The following is a 20,718-nucleotide window of genomic DNA, read 5'->3' as shown; positions in this document are numbered from 1 at the left end:
GCAGTTAGTTTGGAACTAGCAGGGAGTTTAGATACCAGCAGACATCAAGTTACTGCAAACTCCTCCGACATGATCATTGTTATTATTATTTTTTTTAGGGGGTTTTTATCTGTTTCAGCATCGGCACCGACTCGTGCTGCTCCCTCCTCCCGGCCCCGCCCCGCCTGAGCCCGCGGGTGCAGCTCGAGCTTGGACAGGAACAGAAATAGACCCGATAGAAACAGCTCAGTTTTATTGACCGGGGAGGGACGAGGGGGCGGCGGCGGCAGCGAGTGGCACCAGCGAGTGGCCTGGGCTCTACCTGTGCCTGCGACGAGCACAGCGTCTACAAAGGGGTTACACACAGGGAGCCGAGCCCCTGCAAGCAAATTAAAAGCTCACGTTTAAAACAAGGATTATACAAAAAAACCCTTGATGTAGATTTTGCCTTTTTTTTTTTTTCCCTTTTTGATCACGTTAGAAAGTGCAGATTTAACCAAAAGTGGCCGGACTCTGTACAACGCTGAGCCCGACCCCACCAGCCACTCGCCTGGGATGGGTTAACACACACAGGGACAAATGCCAAATACAGAGGGACAGGGAGACACCTCGGTGAGTCCCCCCACGCGGGAAGGAGCCGCTCCGGACGAGGAGTTCCATGTTACAACACCGTCATTTCATTAAAATTCACTCAGCGTTAGCGGCCGCGGCTCGGGCGGAGCGGGGCCGGTGCCGATGCCAACCCCGCGCAGCCGGGCCCGGGAGCGGAGCGCGGCTCGGGGAGCGGGGCCGAGCGGGATTCACCGCCGGGGCGAGCGCTCGGCACCGGGCCCGGCGGCCCTGGGCCCGTCCCGCAGCAGGACAGGGCCAGCACGGCCGGGGGACAGCGGCAGGAGCGGGCACGAGAGCTGGAAAGGCCGCTCCGTCCCGGGATCCGGGATCCGGGATCCGGGGCGGGGCTGGCCCGGCACGGCCGGCGCGGCTGCGGACACTGGAAAGTGGAAAGCTTCCAGGGAGGTAATAAATTAAACTGCCCACTGGCTGGTTTGTTTCCTTTCCTTCCCCTTCTATCCAGTTCCGCTCGGCCTTCGCCCGGCCCCGCAGCCCTCGGAGCGGCCGGCGGGGACAGAAGCTGGGAGCTCGCGTTAATGAACTGCTGTCAGTTTGGGAATCCAGGTTATATTCATACACAGAAAGTAGACAACCACATCACCCTCCATAGAAACTAGTGCATGCAAATAACTCTTCCATAGGGACAGGCCGGGGCTATGCGGGAGGAGGGAATCGCTAGTGACGGACAGGGCTAGGGGGGTTAGTAGGAATCTCAACATTTTTACCTCGGAAGCTAAATCAGTGCTTTGTATTAAATTTTTGGCAAACACACCGCGTTGCCATCCTTTCCATTAACACATCACACCATGGAGAAATGCAAATCAAAGCAGCATGCAGGCAAAAAATTAAAAAAAAAAGGAAAGAGCGGCAAAGTGAGAAAAAAAATGGCAGCAGGAAGAGTTGGGAACGGCGGGGTCGCCAAGAGGAGACACAGCAGGTTACATGGAGTTTGCTTTTGTTTGCACCACCCTTTGTCCTCGATGCATGACACCAACGTTACAGAAAGCAACCACTACAGAGGTCAGGACTCAATGGCACGGGGGGATGGGATGTCTCCTGCACATGCTTCCACCAGAAAAGAGAAAAGAAAGTGAAAATAAAAGTTCCTTTTTCCACATAAGGCACAGGACAAAGAAACCCCACTCACGGACTCAAGGCGAAAATGAGTTTTTCCTGGCTCTTGCTGATGCATCTAGAGAATATGGTGACTCAAGCACATGATCCATGACAGAAAATTCCACTGTTGTACAAAATCAATTGTTAATTCTAACCTTTATTCTTATACAATTTGCAGAAGAGACTTGAGTATGATTGCTCTGGGGTTTAATGGCAGGAGGGACGGGACTATAATACAACCCAAACGTAGTGGTGAGTTGAGCAGGGACATGGAAATGAAGTCACGGAGATGAATTTCCTATACATGTGTTGAGAAAACTGGAGTAGGCAAAGCTGTCCTAGCCGGAAAACCAAGGGGAGGCAGGAGCTCGTTAAGATGAGGAACAAAAACATTGGTTTCAGGTTAAAAAACGGGCAGAGTGGTTTGTTTTGCAGCGAGAAAAAAGGGGCGGTGGATGGCGATTGGTGAGAGAGGAGAAGGTTCAGCAGCACTTGCTCTTCCAGCCCGTCACCCCACCGCCACTGCTGATATCTACATTTTCACTGTTGGGCTCTTTTACAGGGGTCTGCAAGGAAACAAGTGAACACAGTTAGATGGCTCCGGGAGATTGCCAGGAGAACACTCCGAGCCGGAGAGACGGCGGCTCGCGAGGACTGACACCACCGGACGGAACTGGGAACCAGCTGCGCACAAAGAGCTCCACGGGACGCAGGGGATCCTCCCCCCGCTCCAGCACAAATGTGCAAAACCAATTCAAGGGCTTCTTTTATTTGGTTTGTTTTAAACCAACAACTGGAAAGCTGGGAGAAAACCCAGTGCTTGGACTGGGACCACCCCAAAGTCACCTGGGGCTGTTTCAGGTCCTGCACACAGAGCCGACGCTGGGTTTGGTGGAGTAAGGAAATCCCAGCCTACAAACACCACCAGCTGAACTCAGATTATGTGAACTCATGACCTCCAAACCCCACAGTTTTTATGGATGAACTGGGCTTGTTCCCAGCCTCTGCTCCCTGCTCCTGGGACAGCCACTCCCGAGGCAGAGGACACACAGGCTCCTCCTTGTCACAGGACGGAACTCGGTGACACCAAAGCCAAACCCACTGAGTGGGTTTGTTCCAACACCAACATCCACTTCCAGCTGGTTGGAAACGAACCTAAACCCTCACCACACTTCAGTCTCCACATTCCTTTTTTAACTCTCTTTGAAACAGCCTTGCAAAAGAACACCCAGGATAATTAGAGAGGGCAAAAATGAAGATTTAAGGCCCAAAGGTTGGTATGGTTTGTAGCCTGACCTCCTGTTCACCAAAGGCCAGGGGGTTTCACCCCATCTCTCACACAAAGCTGGACAAAAGCAGATTAAGAAATGTCTGAGGACATCAGTGACAACTGGGTGACATTATCCACAGCATTCACACGGGAGAGAGGAGGAAGACAGGGACAGGCTCAGGATGGGGTTCACTTGTGTAGGAGCAGCAACACAAATGCCAGGGTTGGCCAATCCCTGTGTCTGGAGCTCCACAGAGTTTCCATGACTTGCTCCTAGGCAGGAATGTTCCAGCACAGGGGTTCCTGTGCACACTGAGCCCTTGGCCATGGGATGCATCCCACGGAAACGGCCCTGGAGCCGCGCACGGATCCAGCCCAGCCCAGTCCTGGAACACCACAGTGGCACCCATGGGAAGTTGATGCATCTTCTACTCAGGAAACATGTCAGGGGCACAGGTACAGCAGCACCCAGCAGCTCTGGGCACAGAGGGGTCTGGTACAGGCCATGGAGGTGGCAGCAGGGCCAGGGCAGTGCCCGTCCCCTGTGCTGGCACTGCTGGGGCACCTCCAGTGCTGGGGGCAGCTCTGGGCCCCTCCTGACAGGAGAGACCCTGAGGGGCTGGAGCGTGTCCAGGGCAGGGAACGGAGCTGGGAAGGGGCTGGAGCAGCAGGAGCGGCTGAGGGAGCTGGGAAAGGGGCTCAGGCTGGAGCAAAGGAGGCTCCGGGGGGACCTTGTGGCTCTGAGGGGACAGCCAAGGGTGTCGGGCTCTGCTCCCAGGGAACAGGAGAGGAAATGGCCTCAGGCTGTGCCAGGAGGGTTTAGACTGGATATAGGGAACAATTTCTTCCTGGAAAGGTTGTCCAACCCTGGCACAGCTGGAGGGATTAAAAGCCCCGTGGATGTGGCACTTGGGGACAGGGGTCAGTGGTGGCCCTGGCAGTGCTGGGGGATGGTTGGACTCGCTGCTCTCACAGGGCTTTTCCAACCTCATTGATTCCATGGCTCCATGGCACATTGCACCCTTCAGGAAGGGGAGCCAACACCAGATGAAGCAGTGCAAGGAAATGCCATGGCTGGGAACTGATTCCTGGGAGCACGGCTGGGAGGGGCAGAGCTCGTTCCTGTCCCACCCACCACGCCTGAGCTCTTCCCAACAGCCCCCACGAGCTGCCAGTGCATGGACAGAGACGGTGGCAGGAAAGGACAATTCTCTCCCTGCCAATGGAAATGGTTTAACTCCAGCACACGCACACAACCGTGAGTGTAAGGGCCAAACAAGCAGGAGCTTCAGTTCCTCGGCTTCCTCCCTGTAGGCAGCACCCCCACAACAACAAAACATCAAACAAGCTTCAGAAGTTGAGCCCTGCTCCTTCAGGGGCTCCTTTGCCTCCGCACAGCAAAGTCAAACACTGCAACAAGTCAGGTGAACATCAAAATAATGAGAGGTGGAATTTCAGGATATTTGTTCCACAGGAATGCTGGGAGCACCTACCTTTCGAAGAATGTCTTCTGCTAATGTGAGGAATGCCTTCTCAATGTTTATATTTGCTTTTGCACTAGTTTCGAAAAACCTAATACCGTGCTCCCTGGCAATCTGCACAAACAGAGAGAGGGAGGTTAGAGACCCTGGGGATATGCCAGCAGTGCCACCACCACTTTGGGATCAGCACCATTTATACAGCAGGGAATACTGGACTGGACACGAGCCCAGGGGTGCCCAGGGGGGCAAGAGGCCACTGGCCCCGGGGCTGTGCCAGCTCTGGGCTGGCAGCAGGGCCAGGGCAGTGCCCGTCCCCTGTGCTGGCACTGCTGGGGCACCTCCAGTGCTGGGGGCAGCTCTGGGCCCCTCCTGACAGGAGAGACCCTGAGGGGCTGGAGCGTGTCCAGGGCAGGGAACGGAGCTGGGAAGGGGCTGGAGCAGCAGGAGTGGCTGAGGGAGCTGGGAAAGGGGCTCAGGCTGGAGCAAAGGAGGCTCCGGGGGGACCTTGTGGCTCTGCACAAGTCCCTGACAGGAGGGGGCAGCCGGGGGGGTCGGGCTCTGCTGGCAGGGAACAGGGACAGGAGGAGAGGGAACGGCCTCAGGCTGGGCCAGGGCAGGCTCAGGGTGGACAGCAGCAGGAATTTCCCCATGGAAAGGGTGCTCAGGCCTTGGCAGGGGCTGCCCAGGGAGGTTTGGAGTGCCCATCCCTGGAGGTGTCCCAGGAAGGGCTGGAGGTGGCACTCAGAGCTCTGGGCTGGGGACAAGGTGGGCATCAGGCACAGGTTGGACTGGATGCTCTGGGAGCTCTTTCCCAAACTCATTCTGGGGTTTTGTGACTCAGCCCCAACAGGCACCAGCAGCCCCAGCCAGGTGAGGCGGCTCAGAGGAAGATTCAGAACTTCACAATTCAGATCAATTAAAATGTACTAAATAATCCCAGGTCTGTGTCTGGATGTGAGAGGACGGACACCACACAGTGTCACACGGTGAGGAACTTCAGGGATGTCTGGGAATTTTGAGTTACCAAAGGAAGCAGGAACTGCAGCTGAACTCATCCCATTCATGGCAGTTTCTGAGAAAACACTCCCAGGACTTAGAACCCATCAGCAAATCCATCTCCTGTGGTCATTCCCTGGCACATCCCACTGGGGCATCCCAACCCCCTGGAGCAGGCAGAAGTCTAGGCAGCGATTTGCTGACTTGGATAAAAAGTTTTTGTTTGACACTCACCTGTTCACCTTTTGCTTTAGGGACAACTCTTTTATCTTCCATGTCACACTTGTTTCCTAACAGCATCCTCTCCACATCCTCATTGGCGTGCTGGAAGGACACAGGGACAGGGTTACAGGGCTCCACATCTCCCCCACCACACCCCAAATATCTGCTTCACTTCGGTGTGGCCAGGCCACCATGTGCAGCTGGAATTTGGGGACATCTACAGCTGCCCACAACAGAGCTTCTGCACTGCAGTGGCAGAGGAACAAGCTGTTAATTCACCCCAGCCTCCTAATGACTTCCTAGAGCTGGTTAATGGTTTTCTCCTTCCTACTTTGCCACTGCACAATGTGAGGGATGAACCAGGGGAGAAAGAGGGACTGGGGAGGAAAACAGGGCAGGACCCAAAGAGAGAAATGAAGGAGAGAAGGGCAACAGAAGGCAGAGAGCGGAGCAGGGTCTCCAAAGGGACAGGGAGGGGAGGGCTCGGTGCTTCCTGCATGGTGTCAGGGCAGGAGGAGGCAGTGTCAGCCTGGGCAGGGCTGAGGAATCCCACGTTCAGCCCATTCCCTGCAGCACAGGCCTCTCTGGAGGGGGAATATGGATCATTTATCATCAGGTCCCATCTCACCAGAGGCTGGCCAGTGTGATGCCAGGCTCCAAGTACTGAAGGAGGATCCAGAACTCCAGGCCTGTCAGACTGACCTCAGAGCCGGGGAAAGTCCTGGAGCAGATCACCTGGAGTGTGATCACACGGCACGTGCAGGACAAGCAGGAGACCAGGCCCAGCCAGCCTGGCTTTGTGACAGGTCCTGCTTGACCAGCCTGACCTCCTTCTGTGACAGGGTGACCTCCTTAATGGATGAGGGAAAGGCTGTGGATGCATCTGCCTGGGCTCTGATGAAGCCTTCGGCACCGTTTCCCACGGCATTCTCCTGGAGAAAGCAGCAGCTCCTGGCTTGGACAGGGACATTCCTGGCTGGGATAAACCCGGGCCCAGGGAGAGCTGGGATGCAGCACATCCAGCTGGGAACGGGCACCAGTGGGCTCAGGGCTGGGGCAGTCCTGCTCAGCACCTTCACGGATGATCTGGGCACGGGGATTGAGGGCAGCACCCTCGGCCAGCTCACAGACAGCCCCACTGGGGTGGGATGTGGATCTGCTGGAGGCAGGAAGCTCTGCAGAGGGATCAGGACAGGCTGGATCACGGGCTGGGCCAGTGGGGTGAGGCTCAACAAGGCCAAGTGCTGGGTCCTGCACCGGGGTCACACCAACCCCCTGGAGCACTCCAGGCTGGGGCAGAGGGGCTGGAAAGATGCCAGGCAGGAAAGGACCTGGGAAAAACTAGTTCCCCACAGGCTGCCCAGGGCAGGGGTGGACTCCCCATCTCTGGAGGGATTTAAAAGCCCTGTGGATGTGGCACTTGGGGACGGGGGGCAGTGGTGGCCTTGGCAGTGCTGGGGGATGGTTGGACTCTATGATCTCCAAGGGATTTTCCAATCTCAATGACTCCGTGATTCCGGCAGAGACACTCCATTACTGAGCTTCCCCCACAATAAAAAAGCCTCCTAAGGTCCCTTTTACAGCCACAGTCCCTGAGCAGCCTCCACAATGCACCCGAAATCAGCTGCCCAGTTTGTGTGGCACAGATTGAGAACATGAGGGTGCCAAAAGCACTTCTCAGCCCCGATAGGACCAATGACATCCATCACTCACCTGGACACCTCAGAGGTTTTTAACAAAGCAACTGCAGAATCCAAAGGCCTCTGTTTCAAGTTTAGTTTCAACTCATTGCTGAGTCTCTTCCTGTGCTGCCTTATCCCCCTCTCCTGTTCCCACCACACTGGGCACTTTTCCATAAACACGATCATGGTCCCACTTTTCATGCTGGGAAATTCAAATCCCAACATCCCATTTTTGCTGTGCCTCAGTGTTCCACTGAGCAGTGCCTGACAGCCCTCACCTGTGCTCAGCTCAGGGCCATCTCCATGCTTTCTAGGAAAATCCAAACATCTATTCCACATGGGAACAGCGTAACAAAGCCAAGAACCAGTTGTGCTGCTCTCTTGCCATCTCAGAACTCCTGGAGGATGAACTCTTGGGGATGCAAGCACTTAATGCTTCCACATCACTTTCTTCTGCTTCACTTGACCTTGCCTGAAATTTTCCAGCCTCCCTATCCTGGTTCTCCTCTGCCAAGGGCAACAATCAGCCACCCACACACACTCCCAGCAGCAGGATCCAAGCTACCTGCACCAGCCATGAGAAACCTCCAAATATTTTATGACATGACTGTGAGGGACTGGAGACGGTGATGTTTAATTACCTTTGAGCATTTCCCCACTCACACTCAGGAAACAGCTACTATGAGTAGTAACACACAGTGTAGCTGCTCTGCAGCTCCTGGCTGTGCTGCCCCTCTGCCCTCACTGTGTGGTGTGAGCTGCTCCCAAACCTGCCCTTCCGAGTTCCCAGTGTGCTCCCCACTTCCCACCCTCCTCCAGCACAGGCACAGTTTGCTCATGTACACAGTGGGTACTTCAGGACACCACAGGCTCCTGTTTAATGTCACAACCCTCCTGGCACAGCTGATGCCAGAGCTGAGGGGACACAGGACACCCAAGGTCCCCAGGCTGGGGCAGAGCTGAGCTCTGGGGATCCTTTGGGTCGCCACAAGCGCTCAGGTTTGGGATGTGTCACTCACCTCGTCGATGTTCCTGAGCCACTTGCTGATGTTCTCGAAGCTCTTGGCGTTGGTGATGTCGTACACCAGCATGATGCCCATGGCCCCTCGGTAGTAGGAGGTGGTGATGGTGTGGAACCGCTCCTGCCCCGCCGTGTCCCTGTGGGAAACACCACGGCCCCGTCACAGACCGGCTCCGAGGGAAGCAGCGGGGTGCATCCACCAGGCACCTGTGTGTGCTCCCTGCGCCCCTCCCAAGGGATGCACGAGCTTCTCCAGGAGCCTGGAACTGTCCCGTCACCACCACCCCCACGATGGCCCACAGGCTCCCTTTCCATGCCAGCAGCCACAGAGACAATCACTCAACACTCTCTGGAACTCAGACTTAACACTCAGAGGCATTTTGTTCTCAATTTTATGAAGCTTTACCTTGATCTTACAAATGTATGTTCTTGACATTTTTGATCAAAGCCTATGGAATATCAGCTCAGCTGGGCTGTGCTGTTAAATGTTGGTGAATGTAAGCAATATGCTGGAAACTGATCACAAAACATCAATGACAGCCTGGATTTTCCCATCTCCTTCTGGGATCTTTGGTGGGATGGCTGAGATGTGGTTAAACAAACCTGCATGGCAGTAAGGTGGGAATTAGCTGTATATTGAGAATTAACTGAGAATTAATTTGAGAATCATAAATGAAAAATTAACTACACATTCTGCAATGTCTTTCAGAGGCCATAAACCCAAGAGATTGTAGCTTTACAGACAGTTTTCACTGACACTGTTCATGTAAGAGGAACACACAGCTCTTGGAGGCCACAGAGATGCTCTGAGAGCAGGAGCCCCTCTGCTCTGGAGCCAGGCTGGGAGAGCTGGGGGTGCTCACCTGGAGAAGAGAAGGATCCAGGAAGAGCTCCGAGCCCCTTGCAGGGTCTGAAGGGGCTCCGGGAGAGCTGGAGAGGGACTGGGGACAAGGCACGGAGGGACAGGACACAGGGAATGGCTTCCCAGTGCCAGAGGGCAGGGCTGGGTGGGAGATTGGGAAGGAATTGTTCCCTGGGAGGGTGGGCAGGCCCTGGCACAGGGTGCCCAGAGCAGCTGGGGCTGCCCCTGGATCCCTGGCAGTGCCCAAGGCCAGGCTGGACATTGGGGCTGGGAGCAGCCTGGGACACTGGGAGGTGTCCCTGCCCATGGCAGGGCTGGCACTGGATGGGCTTTGAGGTCCCTTCCAACTCAAACCAGTCTGGGATTCAGTGATTCTATGACAAGGGAGAATCAAAGGTATTTCCAAATTTAAACAGGTCTAAATCAAGGTTACACACCCCACAACCCCCTCCGGAAAGGCCCAGTATCCCCCTGAGCTCCTGGCTCACAATCCAGTACCCTGAGAAAGGTGATGGAGTTTAACTCATTTCCCTCTCAGGCACTGCAGAGGTCCCAGCAAAGCCCTGGCAGGGCCAGGCCACCCCCAGGCACCGAGTGCGGTGAAATCCCGGCTGTCCCCAGCACTGCCACCTGCAGCAGAACCAACACTGGCCACAGCTGCCACCTCAGCTGTTTTACACCTCTGATTTCTGGCCAAGGATCAGCTGGAAATGGGGAGTAAATGAAAGCCTCAAGATCCAAAGATGCCAAGGAGGAAGAGTTCCCGAGAAGCAGGGGAAAAGCTCTGTGAATTTCCTTCTCCAGAGCGCTGCCGGCTCCGTTTGGCTCAGCCCCCGAGGGCTGCTCCAGCACCCTCAGCAGCTGATCTCCATCTGCCCCTGGAGCTGCTGACACCAGGACAAGAGCAAGGAGCAGAGGAGAAGGAACTGGGCAGGTCCCAAACCCAAGCACCCTCTGCCAGGGATGCCCTGACAGGCCTGGATCACTGGCTGTGGCCTCGGGAGGTAACTGACTCCAATCCCAGCTCCACAAACCATCCAGGGATCCCCACACTGTTCCTGAAAATGCCAGGTGTGCTGCTGGAAACCCTCCACAGCCTGCACCCACTGGCCAAAGGGCTCAGGTACAGCCTCAGCTCCCACTGCCTCTGGACTCCTCCCATTTGTCCATGTCTCAGAAAAACCCGGGACACTCCAGCTGAGCCTCAGCAGCCCCACACTGAGGCATTCCTGTTCACTGATCCCACTCCCTGGCCTCACCAGACTGCTCTGACACTCGAGGACTGATCTCCCACACTGAACTTCAGCACTTGGCTGCACTGAATTTCACAGGACTTTTCCCAGTGACATTTCTCCAGCTGGCTGAGAGCAGCTGGAATCAAAACCCACTCCTCAATAGGATTTAAACTTTACAGCTTCACCTTTTCCAGCTCATCTTCCACACAAGACCCACAGCCTATCCCCTTATCCCAGCTGTTAACTCTTCCCTAGGAGGGTGGGCAGGCCCTGGCACAGGGTGCCCAGAGCAGCTGGGGCTGCCCCTGGATCCCTGGCAGTGCCCAAGGCCAGGCTGGACATTGGGGCTGGGAGCAGCCTGGGACAGTGGGAGGTGTCCCTGCCCGTGGCAGGGGTGGGAATGGGGTGGGATTTAAGGTCCCTTTCAACCCAAACCATTCTGGGATTCTATGAAGTAATTTGGGGGACTTAATACTTTAATTGATGTTTTTCCCAGCATATCCCAGAGAGAGAGAGGGACCCTCTCCTTCCCTCAGAACAAACTCCTGCAAAATATCTCCACAGATCTCCACTCACACCCTCATTATTTTCTCTCCCCCTGAGTTCTGTACCCACTTGCCTCACCTTCCCCCAGGTTACTCCCTCCCACTCTTTGCTCCTACCAAGCAGGACAGTGCTGGAAAAGCCTTACCAACCCCACCAGACATTCGGGATCTGTGATTCCTCCCTCCTGCCACGGCCAGCAGCTGTCACAGGAACAATTCTGAGTGGTTTTACACAACTTGGCATTGGCAATACGGAGCTGCTACTCACTGCTTGTCACATCCTACAACTGACTCGCCTGGTTAACTCCTCCACTGTTTTTTCTGGCAGCTGGAGCTCAGCTAATGGAAGAGAAGAAAGCTGGGGAGGGAAGAAGCAAAGAACCTGGAGTGTTTCCCTTTTTTTTTAAAAAAATAAATACTATAGCTGCCCTTTCCCCTTGTTAATGGATTCCCCATTCATTATTCAGAGATAACTCTTAATGGATGGGAGATTAGAGCTGGCTGAGGCAAACAGAGGAAATGAGTTATGGTTCTCCGAGTGCCCACGAGTGCTGGATCCACCCTGGGCAAATGGCAGGAGACAGTCAGAGCACGCGGCTCCTGGTTGCTGCCCCGGCTCCACATCCCTTTGTTCAAACCTCTGGGAGGTGAGAACAGGCTCCAAAGCCCTGGGTGTAGCACAAACGTGTGGAAGCTGGCTCCTTCTCCCAGCTCACATTAGTGTGGGCAAGGATCATTGAAACAGCCAAGGAAAATGAAGCACGGGAGGAAAGGGAGAGCTCGGATGTTCAGCTTTGTGAAGACAAAGGAGGTTGTCCTGTGGGACTGGGGAAAGGAGATGATCAAGGAAAGTGAAAAATCTATTTGAATTATTCTCATGCCAACATTAAAATATGCATAAGCTGTATCATATTAGAGGTTTAACCTGGAGAGGAAGGAATTTCTGGGACAGCTTTCCAGCTGACCTGGCAGGGACTAAAGAAACCTTAAAATGGAACATGATTTATTGATGAAAGACTGACACGGCTGCAGCAAGAAGAGATCAGATCTGATGATTTGCGAGCATCCTCCCAGTCCACGTGGCTCAAAATGAAGGTCCTCAACATGTTAAACCAAGTAATTCCTAACAAAATAATCCCAAGAATTTTATTACTGTCCCACTGTTTCCTGTTACATTTGCAGAACTGTGCAGGCCAGTGTTGCATCAGAGAGACCGGGGAACACAGGAGCTGCAGCGACCGGGCCGAGGACTTCCCTTCCCAAAGGGAAAAGTGCCCCTGTCCAGCCCATGGCTCAGCACTCCTGGCTGGGATAAACCCGGGCCCAGGGAGAGCTGGGATGGAGCACATCCAGCTGGGAATGGGCACCAGTGGGCTCGGGGCTGGGGCAGTCCTGCTCAGCACCTTCACGGATGATCTGGACAAGGGCACTGAGGGTATCCTCAGTCAGCTCACAGACTGAGAGGATGTGCTGGAGGGCTCTGCACAGGGGTCTGGACAGGCTGGATCCATGGAAAGGGTGCTCAGGCCTTGGCAGGGGCTGCCCAGGGAGGTTTGGAGTGCCCATCCCTGGAGGCATCCAAGGAAGGCCTGGGCACAGCACTCAGGGCTGGGACAAGGTGGGCATCGGGCACAGCTTGGACTCCATGGGCTGGGAGGGCTTTTCCAGCCTCAGTGATCCTGGGATTCTGTGCTCTGTAAGGTACCCCAGGACTGGCAAACTTCAGCTTTTCTGAACAATACTCAGCCAGGAAAAAAAAATCCATAACGAGAGAATTATCCAGTTGTTTTACAGCACTAACATGCCAGAGGAACATCTTCCACCTTGAGTCTCAAAAGCCCTCAGCAAACAGAATTAACTTCTAGACATTCCTGGGGTAATTGCAGAATTAATGAGGCTGATGGCACCCAGGGAGTGGAGCTGTGTGCAGCTCTGGCTGGTCACCAGCACGCTCACTGAATGCCAGAACCTGCACACCACAGGGAATTTCCACACCTGGAATGACTCGGGACGGCTACACCACATTGCTGCCACCCGCACAGTCATTCCACGACAGGGGATTATTTCTGACACCAGCTCCTTGCTGAATTACCTAAGACCCTGAGGACACCTCTCTGGCCATGTAAAGGCATTGCCAGCAGAGATGCACTCTGTTATAACATAAAATGTTATTTTATAGTCCTCCACACGGTTAGGAGCTGCACACTAAAAACATAAAGCTGTTCCTAAAATTTGGAATCAGTCAGGAAGACTGTAGGAAAACAGGCTGACACACAAATGTCATTAAAGACAGGAGAGTTGGAGGAGCAGCTAAGTAGGAAAAAAAGAAAAAATTACATTTTTAGCTGACAGTAACACTCCTCTGAGCCTGTAGTTTGCCTGGATGACAAAGCCAGCTCTGCTTTTTGTGCCTCCTGACAAGCACCTCAGAGCAGTACCTGGGCAGGCCAGAGGTTTTCCAGCTTCCATTTCCCAGTGGTTAAGGAATTCTGGAACCAGGGATCCCCTCTGTGGATTTAAGAGTCCAAACCAGACTGTTCCTTCGTGAAATCCCTTGTGAACCCCTCCATGGACACCTGCAGCTACCACTACATCCCATGAGGAGTTTCTCAGCAAAACTTCATTTCCTGGTGCTTTCCACGTGCCACTTTCCAGCCTCAGGCCAGAACTGATGTTCTGGCGTTGGAAACGGCAATGAGTTCTGTCAGACCCTCCCTACCTGTTCAGGATATCCAGGATTTTAAAGATGTGCTCTGATATCCTAAAGAACCCTCATCTTTCCAGTAGTTCTTCCTAAGACAGCCCCTTTCTCCCCAGGCAGTGCTGATCAAACCTGTGTTCTGTGGGATTGACACATGCACTTCCTGCCCACACCATCAGGGAAATCCCATTTCATTACTCAGTGGCTGCATTATGTTAATGAGTTCTGGGAACTCGAGGATGCCAAAGCCTTTTGGTTTCCATTTCAAAGCAACTCTACCTGAGCTCCTGAATGTGTGATATCACACTAATTTTTTAGCCTTATTACCCTCTCCCTTTGAAGTCCTTCAGCGTTTTCCCAAAGCCAGCACCATCTTTTCCTGGATCTCTCACTCTGGTCCTCCATTCTTTCTCTGCACCATGACAGTATTAATATTCTTCCAGACATTCAGCACTGTAAACCCCTCCAGGTCCCACCCTTTGTAAGTGTTTCCCCTCCCACGTGTGTATTAATTCCTTTCTCCCAGATCCTGCACTAGGCCATCACTGGTGACTGTCCCAGCAGCAATTCTCCCAAAGAGGGGCTGGACAATAACCCAGCCAAGAACATCCTCAGTTCCTGGACGTGCCTCCACCCAGAATCTGACACCCAGTGGTCCTCCTGATGGATCTGCCCCGGACAAGCTCATTCCTTGAGGGCTGGGAGCCATCCTGCTCCTCGCAGGCACATTTATGTTTGGAGCAGTAGAGAACGCGCTAATCCCAGCCAGATCCTTGCAGAGCAGCACCCCCAGTTTTAAAGCTACTGAGTATCGAGTTGCTTCTCACCTCAGGCAGGGTTTAATTCAGCCTGACCTCTGTGTTCTTGCTTTACTCCTAAATATAAATTTCAGAGGTCAGGGCATGGCTGAGAGACTGTCACGAGGGCACTTTTTCCATACCCAGGAAGAGGTGAGGAGCTGTCCTGCTGTGTGGGGTGGTGTGGTTGTCACACCTGAAGGACGGGGTCGTCCAGAGGGACTTGGAGAAGCTCCAGAAGTGGCCCATGGGAATCTCAGGAGGTTTAATAAGACCAGATCCATACTCTGGAGCAAGGAAAGCTCCCAGAGCAGCCTCAGGTTTACACGGGAAACATTCCCCTAAATCCATCCCCTGCTCACTCAGCTGCTGCCTTGGATTGTTCTGGGAAGGTTACACAGCTCCTGCAAGTGTGGGGTGAGTTCAAAGGGAGGAAGCAGTGGGGAAACAGAGATGCACTGCACAGAACACCTTCACAAGACACTGAGCCACTGCTGGGCAACACTCCTGCTACAGGTAAAGTTGGAAACACAATACTGAGATTATTTTTATTTCTTTCTGTATGAGCTTCATTTTCTGCTTTCCAAATTTCATTTCAAATGTGCAGTTTGAACCTAGCAGGAACAAGCAGCAGATTCAGGCCACAACTTCCCAATTTTGTGACATTTAAAAGTTGCCGTCGTATAAATCTCAGCTCACCCAACTCCACTTCCCTAAGGCACTAAACCCCACAATCTGCACAGCTTCATTACAGCTTGTTCTTTATATCTGCATTAAACATCCTCATTTTTCCGTATTTTCTGTTTTTACATTTCATGATGATTTTCCTTTTAAGTTTAATCATGGAGTCATGGAATGGTTTGGGTTGGAAAGGACCTTAAAGCCCATCCAGTGCCACCCCTGCCATGGGCAGGGACACCTCCCACTGTCCCAGGCTGCTCCCAGCCCCAATGTCCAGCCTGGCCTTGGGCACTGCCAGGGATCCAGGGGCAGCCCCAGCTGCTCTGGGCACCCTGTGCCAGGGCCTGCCCACCCTCCCAGGGAACAATTCCTTCCCAAAATCCCATCCAAACCCACTCTCTGTCAGCTCTAACACTTCCTCAGGGTGCTGGTGACAAGAAGACTCCAGATGCACTGGTTAGGAAGGATAATTGCTCATGATTGGAAGTCATGGAATGACTGCCTGGAATGACTGGAAAGACCAGTGCCCCTCCAAACTGGAACCCCCCCACCTGCATCTACAGACACCAACCTTATGAAGCCATAAGGATTGTTATGAGTGGGACAAAAAGGACAAATCCCAGTTCTGAGCTCTCAGTGAAGCTGCAGAATGCAGACGGTGAGCAGGGAGCCCAGGCAGACCCACAGGCCAGGAAAAGCCCCCGGCTCTCCTGAGCTGACCTGGTGAAAAGCCTCTGGTTAAATGCACAGAAGCTCAAAGGAAGGAGTTGAGGCTTTGCCTCTTGTCAGACATTCCCACAGAACAGCCGTGTTCCAGGCAGCTGAGCATGGAAAATTCCAGCCCAAGTGCAGCCCTGGATTGCATTTTCTTGCTGACACAGAGCAAGGCTACGAGTCAATTTATAGTCACAGACTGGAGGCAACTCCTAATTTAAAAATTCCAGTTTTAAACCACTTCCCACTAAATCACAGCCTGTGAGGATCCTCTCCTGCCCAACAAGAGGTTTGCCAGCAGCCTGTCCGAGGGAGCAGCCAGGCCCAGTCGTTACAAACACTGCTGCTGCTCCAGACACACACATGGAGTGTGACCACTGTGGAAACACAGCACACAGCTGCAAACCTGGATCCCTGAACGGAATTCAGGAAGAGCAAACTCTCCCCAGCAACACCTGCTGCTGAAGGAAGATGTGTGTTACTCACCAGATCTGTAGCTTGATCTTCTTTCCTTGTAATTCAACAGTTTTAATCTTGAAGTCTATCCCTAAAATAAACAAACATACAAATAAGTAATTAGTGTTTATTCATTGAAAAAAAAAAATCAATTCCACATCAACTCCAAATGGCTGAGACAGAACAGCAGCTTTTTTCTCCTCTCACTGAACTGCCAGGTAAACCAGGGACACTGGAATGGGAGAGGAGCTGGGAAACCAGCACAGCCAGGGCCTCGGGGGTCTGCACTGGGCACCTTCACCTGGAATACCCTGAGCAGGAGGGACCCACAAGGATCATCCAGTCCAACCCCTGGCCCTGCACAGATGCCCCAACAATCCCCCCTGTCTGAGAGCGCTGTCCAAAGGCTCCTGGAGCTCTGGCAGCCTCAGGCTGTGCCCATTCCCTGGGGAGCTGTTCCAGGGAGCCATGGGCTGCCCTGCCCCACGTCCCCCCAGCACCAACAGGGTCTACAGACACTCTGAGCTTCCACGGGGATGCAGAACAGTTCAAGCCACAGCAAGCTTTACCCAGCAAGAAAATGTGAATTATCAGAGCTCAGTCTCCTTGTCCAGACCCATCCCTGCTTCAGCCTCAGATATGGGACAGCCAAAGCCAGGCCTCGGCAGAAGTGTCACCAGGACTCAGAACTCAGCCAAGCACAGATCCTCCCCACAGACCATGAAAAGGGTTTTTACTTTCAAAACCAATACAAAAAGTCCCCAAGTGCCACATGCACATGGCTGTTAAACCCCTCCAGGGATGGGCACTCCAAACCTCCCTGGGCAGCCCCTGCCAAGGCCTGAGCACCCTTTCCATGCAGAAATTCCTGCTGATGCCCACCCTGAGCCTGCCCTGGCCCAGCCTGAGGCCGTTCCCTCTCCTCCTGTCCCTGTTCCCTGCCAGCACAGCCCGACCCCCCCGGCTGCCCCCTCCTGTCAGGGACTCGTGCAGAGCCACAAGGTCCCCCCGGAGCCTCCTTTGCTCCAGCCTGAGCCCCTTTCCCAGCTCCCTCAGCCGCTCCTGCTGCTCCAGCCCCTTCCCAGCTCCGTTCCCTGCCCTGGACACGCTCCAGCCCCTCAGGGTCTCTCCTGTCAGGAGGGGCCCAGAGCTGCCCCAGGATTCAACTTTCTCTTCCCAAAGCTGCCTACAAGAATTACCAGCAGAGGCTACACCAGAGCAGCAGGAACGCTCCAAACCATCCTCTCAAACTGCTCTGACACTAATTAGATGGCACCGTTCTGACTTTCAATTCCAATCAGAGAACACCACTGATCATTCCTCATGCTTTCCAAAAACCTGTTTATATTTAGACTTTTTAAAAGGCAGCAGCTGCAATCCCAAACTTCCCTCCCAAATCTACAAGGTCATTTTATACCAAGAAAGATTAAACAGAATTTATGAAATGCACTATTACATAACCAGTTTGCATGGGAGCTCTGCTTCAAACTCCTTTTAGCCAACACCCAGCACACAGAACCTCATGGGCTGAGAGCTGGACACGACCCAGCCCAGCAAGCCCCAGTCCTGGGCTGGGCATTGCAGGGACATCCCTGGAGGTGTCCAAGGAAGGCCTGGACATGGCACTCAGTGCCCTGGGCTGGGGACAAGATGGGCATTGGGCACAGCTTGGCCTGGATGATCCCGGAGGATTCCGGGATTCTGGGATCCAAAGCCCTGCAGGGACTTAAGGCCACGGCTGTGCATTAATCCCAGGATGGCAGCCTGGGACCTCCTGCCCATCTCAGGGCAGTGCTCCTTTGTTTTCCAGTCAGCCCCAGCACTGCTGCACCCCTCACATTAAGTTACATTTCTGAATCAATGTATTAACTATCACGCAAATGTGATTGGAAACATAAACCTGCTGAATGATTGGTTGCCAAGATAAAAAACTGCCCCAAATCCACCCAACCCTGGATTTTTTTCAGCATTTCAAGGAGTTGTTTGCTGCCATGTTGTGTCCCCAGCAACGCAACCAAACAAATGAACACCAACTATGAGACATGAAATCTTTTATATGGTGACAGTTACTTCTGGGCTGTGCCCAGCTGCAGCAGGATATTGGAGAGCCACTTTTTACGTGTTAAGATAAAGTAAATTATTAACCCAGGCAAGGAAATTAACTCTTCTCTGTACTGGGAGGGATTTAGCCAACTCCAGTACTTGGGAATAAAATAAATCTCTAATGCCATGTTCTACTCAGCTCCCATTCCAATATAATTCCAGTTCAGCCTTCAGAAAAGGGAGGCTGTTATACATAGCAATGTATTTCCCTCAAAATACTTCCAAAGGAGTTTCAAGAGACTGGGAAAAGGAGACTCCTGAGTGGCTGTGGTGCCCGTTCAGTCGAAGGCTGCTGACAATAAAACGCAGAAACACAAAGGCTTCCCAGAAAACAGGGTACAGATACGAGGAGGTTTCCAGGAAAATTCAGTTCAGGAAAGAGCTGAAGAGGATAACGGGGTATAAACCTGACTGGCTGAGGAGCAGACATCTCGTCATCACAGGGGGATAATGACAGAGCTCATGAATTAAAGATGAGCATGAAATTACTCCCTCATTAAGTGTCGATATTTATCACCTTCAGCAGGGCAAGCTGGAATTCACGGGAAAACCTGGAAGAAACTGCCAGGCTTACAAAAATCTTACAAATTCCTTATGTTCCAAGTAAGATGCGGAAATGTTCACTACCCTTCAGCACAGCTCACACTAACAGCAGGCACATCCTCATGGGGCCCAGCTCACTCCTGCACTTCCTTCCAATTCCCAGCCTTCCACCTGTTCCTTCAAACAACCTGGGGTGTTGGTGGGTGAGAGGCTGGACAGGAGAGCCCAAAACCTCCCAGTCCTGGGCTGATCCCCCAGTGTGGGCAGCAGGGGAGGGGGGATTCTGCCCCTCTGCCCCTCTGCCCAGGTGAGACCCCACCTGCAGAGCTGCCCCAGCCCTGGGGCCAGCAGCACAAGGATGTGGAGCTGCTGCAGAGAGCCCAGAGGAGGCCCCGGAGCTGCTCCAGGGCTGGAGCCCCTCTGCTCTGGAGCCAGGCTGGGAGAGCTGGGGGTGCTCACCTGGAGAAGAGAAAGCTCCAAGAAGAGCTCAGAGCCCCTTGCAGGGCCTGAAGGGGCTCCAGGAGAGCTGCAGAGGGACTGAGGACAAGGCATGGAGGGACAGGACACAGGGAATGGCTTCCCAGTGCCAGAGGGCAGGGATGGATGGGATTTTGGGCAGGAATTGTTCCCTGGGAGGGTGGGCAGGCCCTGGCACAGGGTGCCCAGAGCAGCTGGGGCTGCCCCTGGATCCCTGGCAGTGCCCAAGGCCAGGCTGGACATTGGGGCTGGGAGCAGCCTGGGACAGTGGGAGGTGTCCCTGCCCATGGCGGGGGTGGCACTGGATGGGCTTTAAGGTCCCTTCTTACCCAAACCAGTCTGGGATTCAATGATTCCATGGGCCCAGGTGTGACAAACCTGAACTCAGCTCTAGAAAGGACAGAAGCTTTTATGGAGTTTCTGGGCTCCTGGCCTGGGGTACCAAGCCTTTAAGGAGCACCAGCAGTCGATCCCATGGGCAGTGCAAACACTGCCCTTAACCAGTGCTGAGTCTCCTCTGCCCAGCCATGGCAAACACGGCCCAGGAGCAGCTCCAGGGGCTGCCAGGTCACACTGGACACTGAAGCCAGGCCCCTCCACCCCAGATCCACAGGGAATACTGCCCACAACTCCACTTGTACCTGTGCAGGTTCAAACCCTGCACGTCCTGATGGATTACAGAATTATTGGCTCAGGGGATTTGTGTTCCCAGCTGTCTCAGATGTAAGATGTTAACGAACAGCCAGGACCTGCATCAGCAGAACAGCTTCAAGTCCATAATCACTTCCCTATGACTTTACACCTTCCCAAGCCCCTGCCAAGGGCTTGCCGAGATCCCTCCTCTACCACTAAATCACAAAGTGACTGTTCCTCACAAGTGACAGACCCACAGCCACCAGCACGAGAGGGAGGGAGAAAGTTATTTTCCAGTCCATTGCAGAGCTACAAATGATGAGCTGGCCCTTTTCACACAGCCTGAATTTTGTTTGCATTCCTTCCAAACAAAGCCCCCATTGAGCACGGGGAGGACTCTGGGAGGACTCTGGGCGGGAGGAAGCGGAATGTAGGGCAGGAGGAGGGCACGGCTGGGAGCTGGAGCCTGACAGGCATCCCGCAGGCACATCCCACCCCATCCCGCAGGCACATCCCACCCTGCAGGGATAACCCACGAAACACGGCACATCCCACCCAGCACAGGCCAAGAGCAGCAGAGAAAAAACTGCAT

The 20,718-nt window shown here is 53.7% G+C and overlaps 1 protein-coding gene across 1 annotated transcript in view; it reads right to left on the bottom strand.

Annotated features, from left to right (window-relative positions):
* Positions 1 to 417: 417 nt before the first annotated feature.
* Positions 418 to 20,718, bottom strand: part of RAB10 (RAB10, member RAS oncogene family) — a 42,579-nt gene continuing 22,278 nt past the window's right edge. Inside the window, exons 2-6 of the mRNA XM_032103203.1 lie at positions 16,401 to 16,461; positions 8,378 to 8,516; positions 5,689 to 5,778; positions 4,471 to 4,572; positions 418 to 2,273 (exon numbers count right to left, since the gene is read on the bottom strand). Coding sequence (XP_031959094.1) covers positions 2,190 to 2,273; positions 4,471 to 4,572; positions 5,689 to 5,778; positions 8,378 to 8,516; positions 16,401 to 16,461 — 476 coding nt within the window. The 3' untranslated portion in view covers positions 418 to 2,189. The remainder of the gene's footprint in view (positions 2,274 to 4,470; positions 4,573 to 5,688; positions 5,779 to 8,377; positions 8,517 to 16,400; positions 16,462 to 20,718) is intronic.

This window comes from Corvus moneduloides, chromosome 3 (genome assembly GCF_009650955.1).
Source record: "Corvus moneduloides isolate bCorMon1 chromosome 3, bCorMon1.pri, whole genome shotgun sequence".
NCBI lineage: Eukaryota > Metazoa > Chordata > Aves > Passeriformes > Corvidae > Corvus > Corvus moneduloides.
The sequence above is the reverse complement of the archived record's forward strand: the minus strand, read 5'-3'. Positions and strand labels throughout refer to the sequence as shown.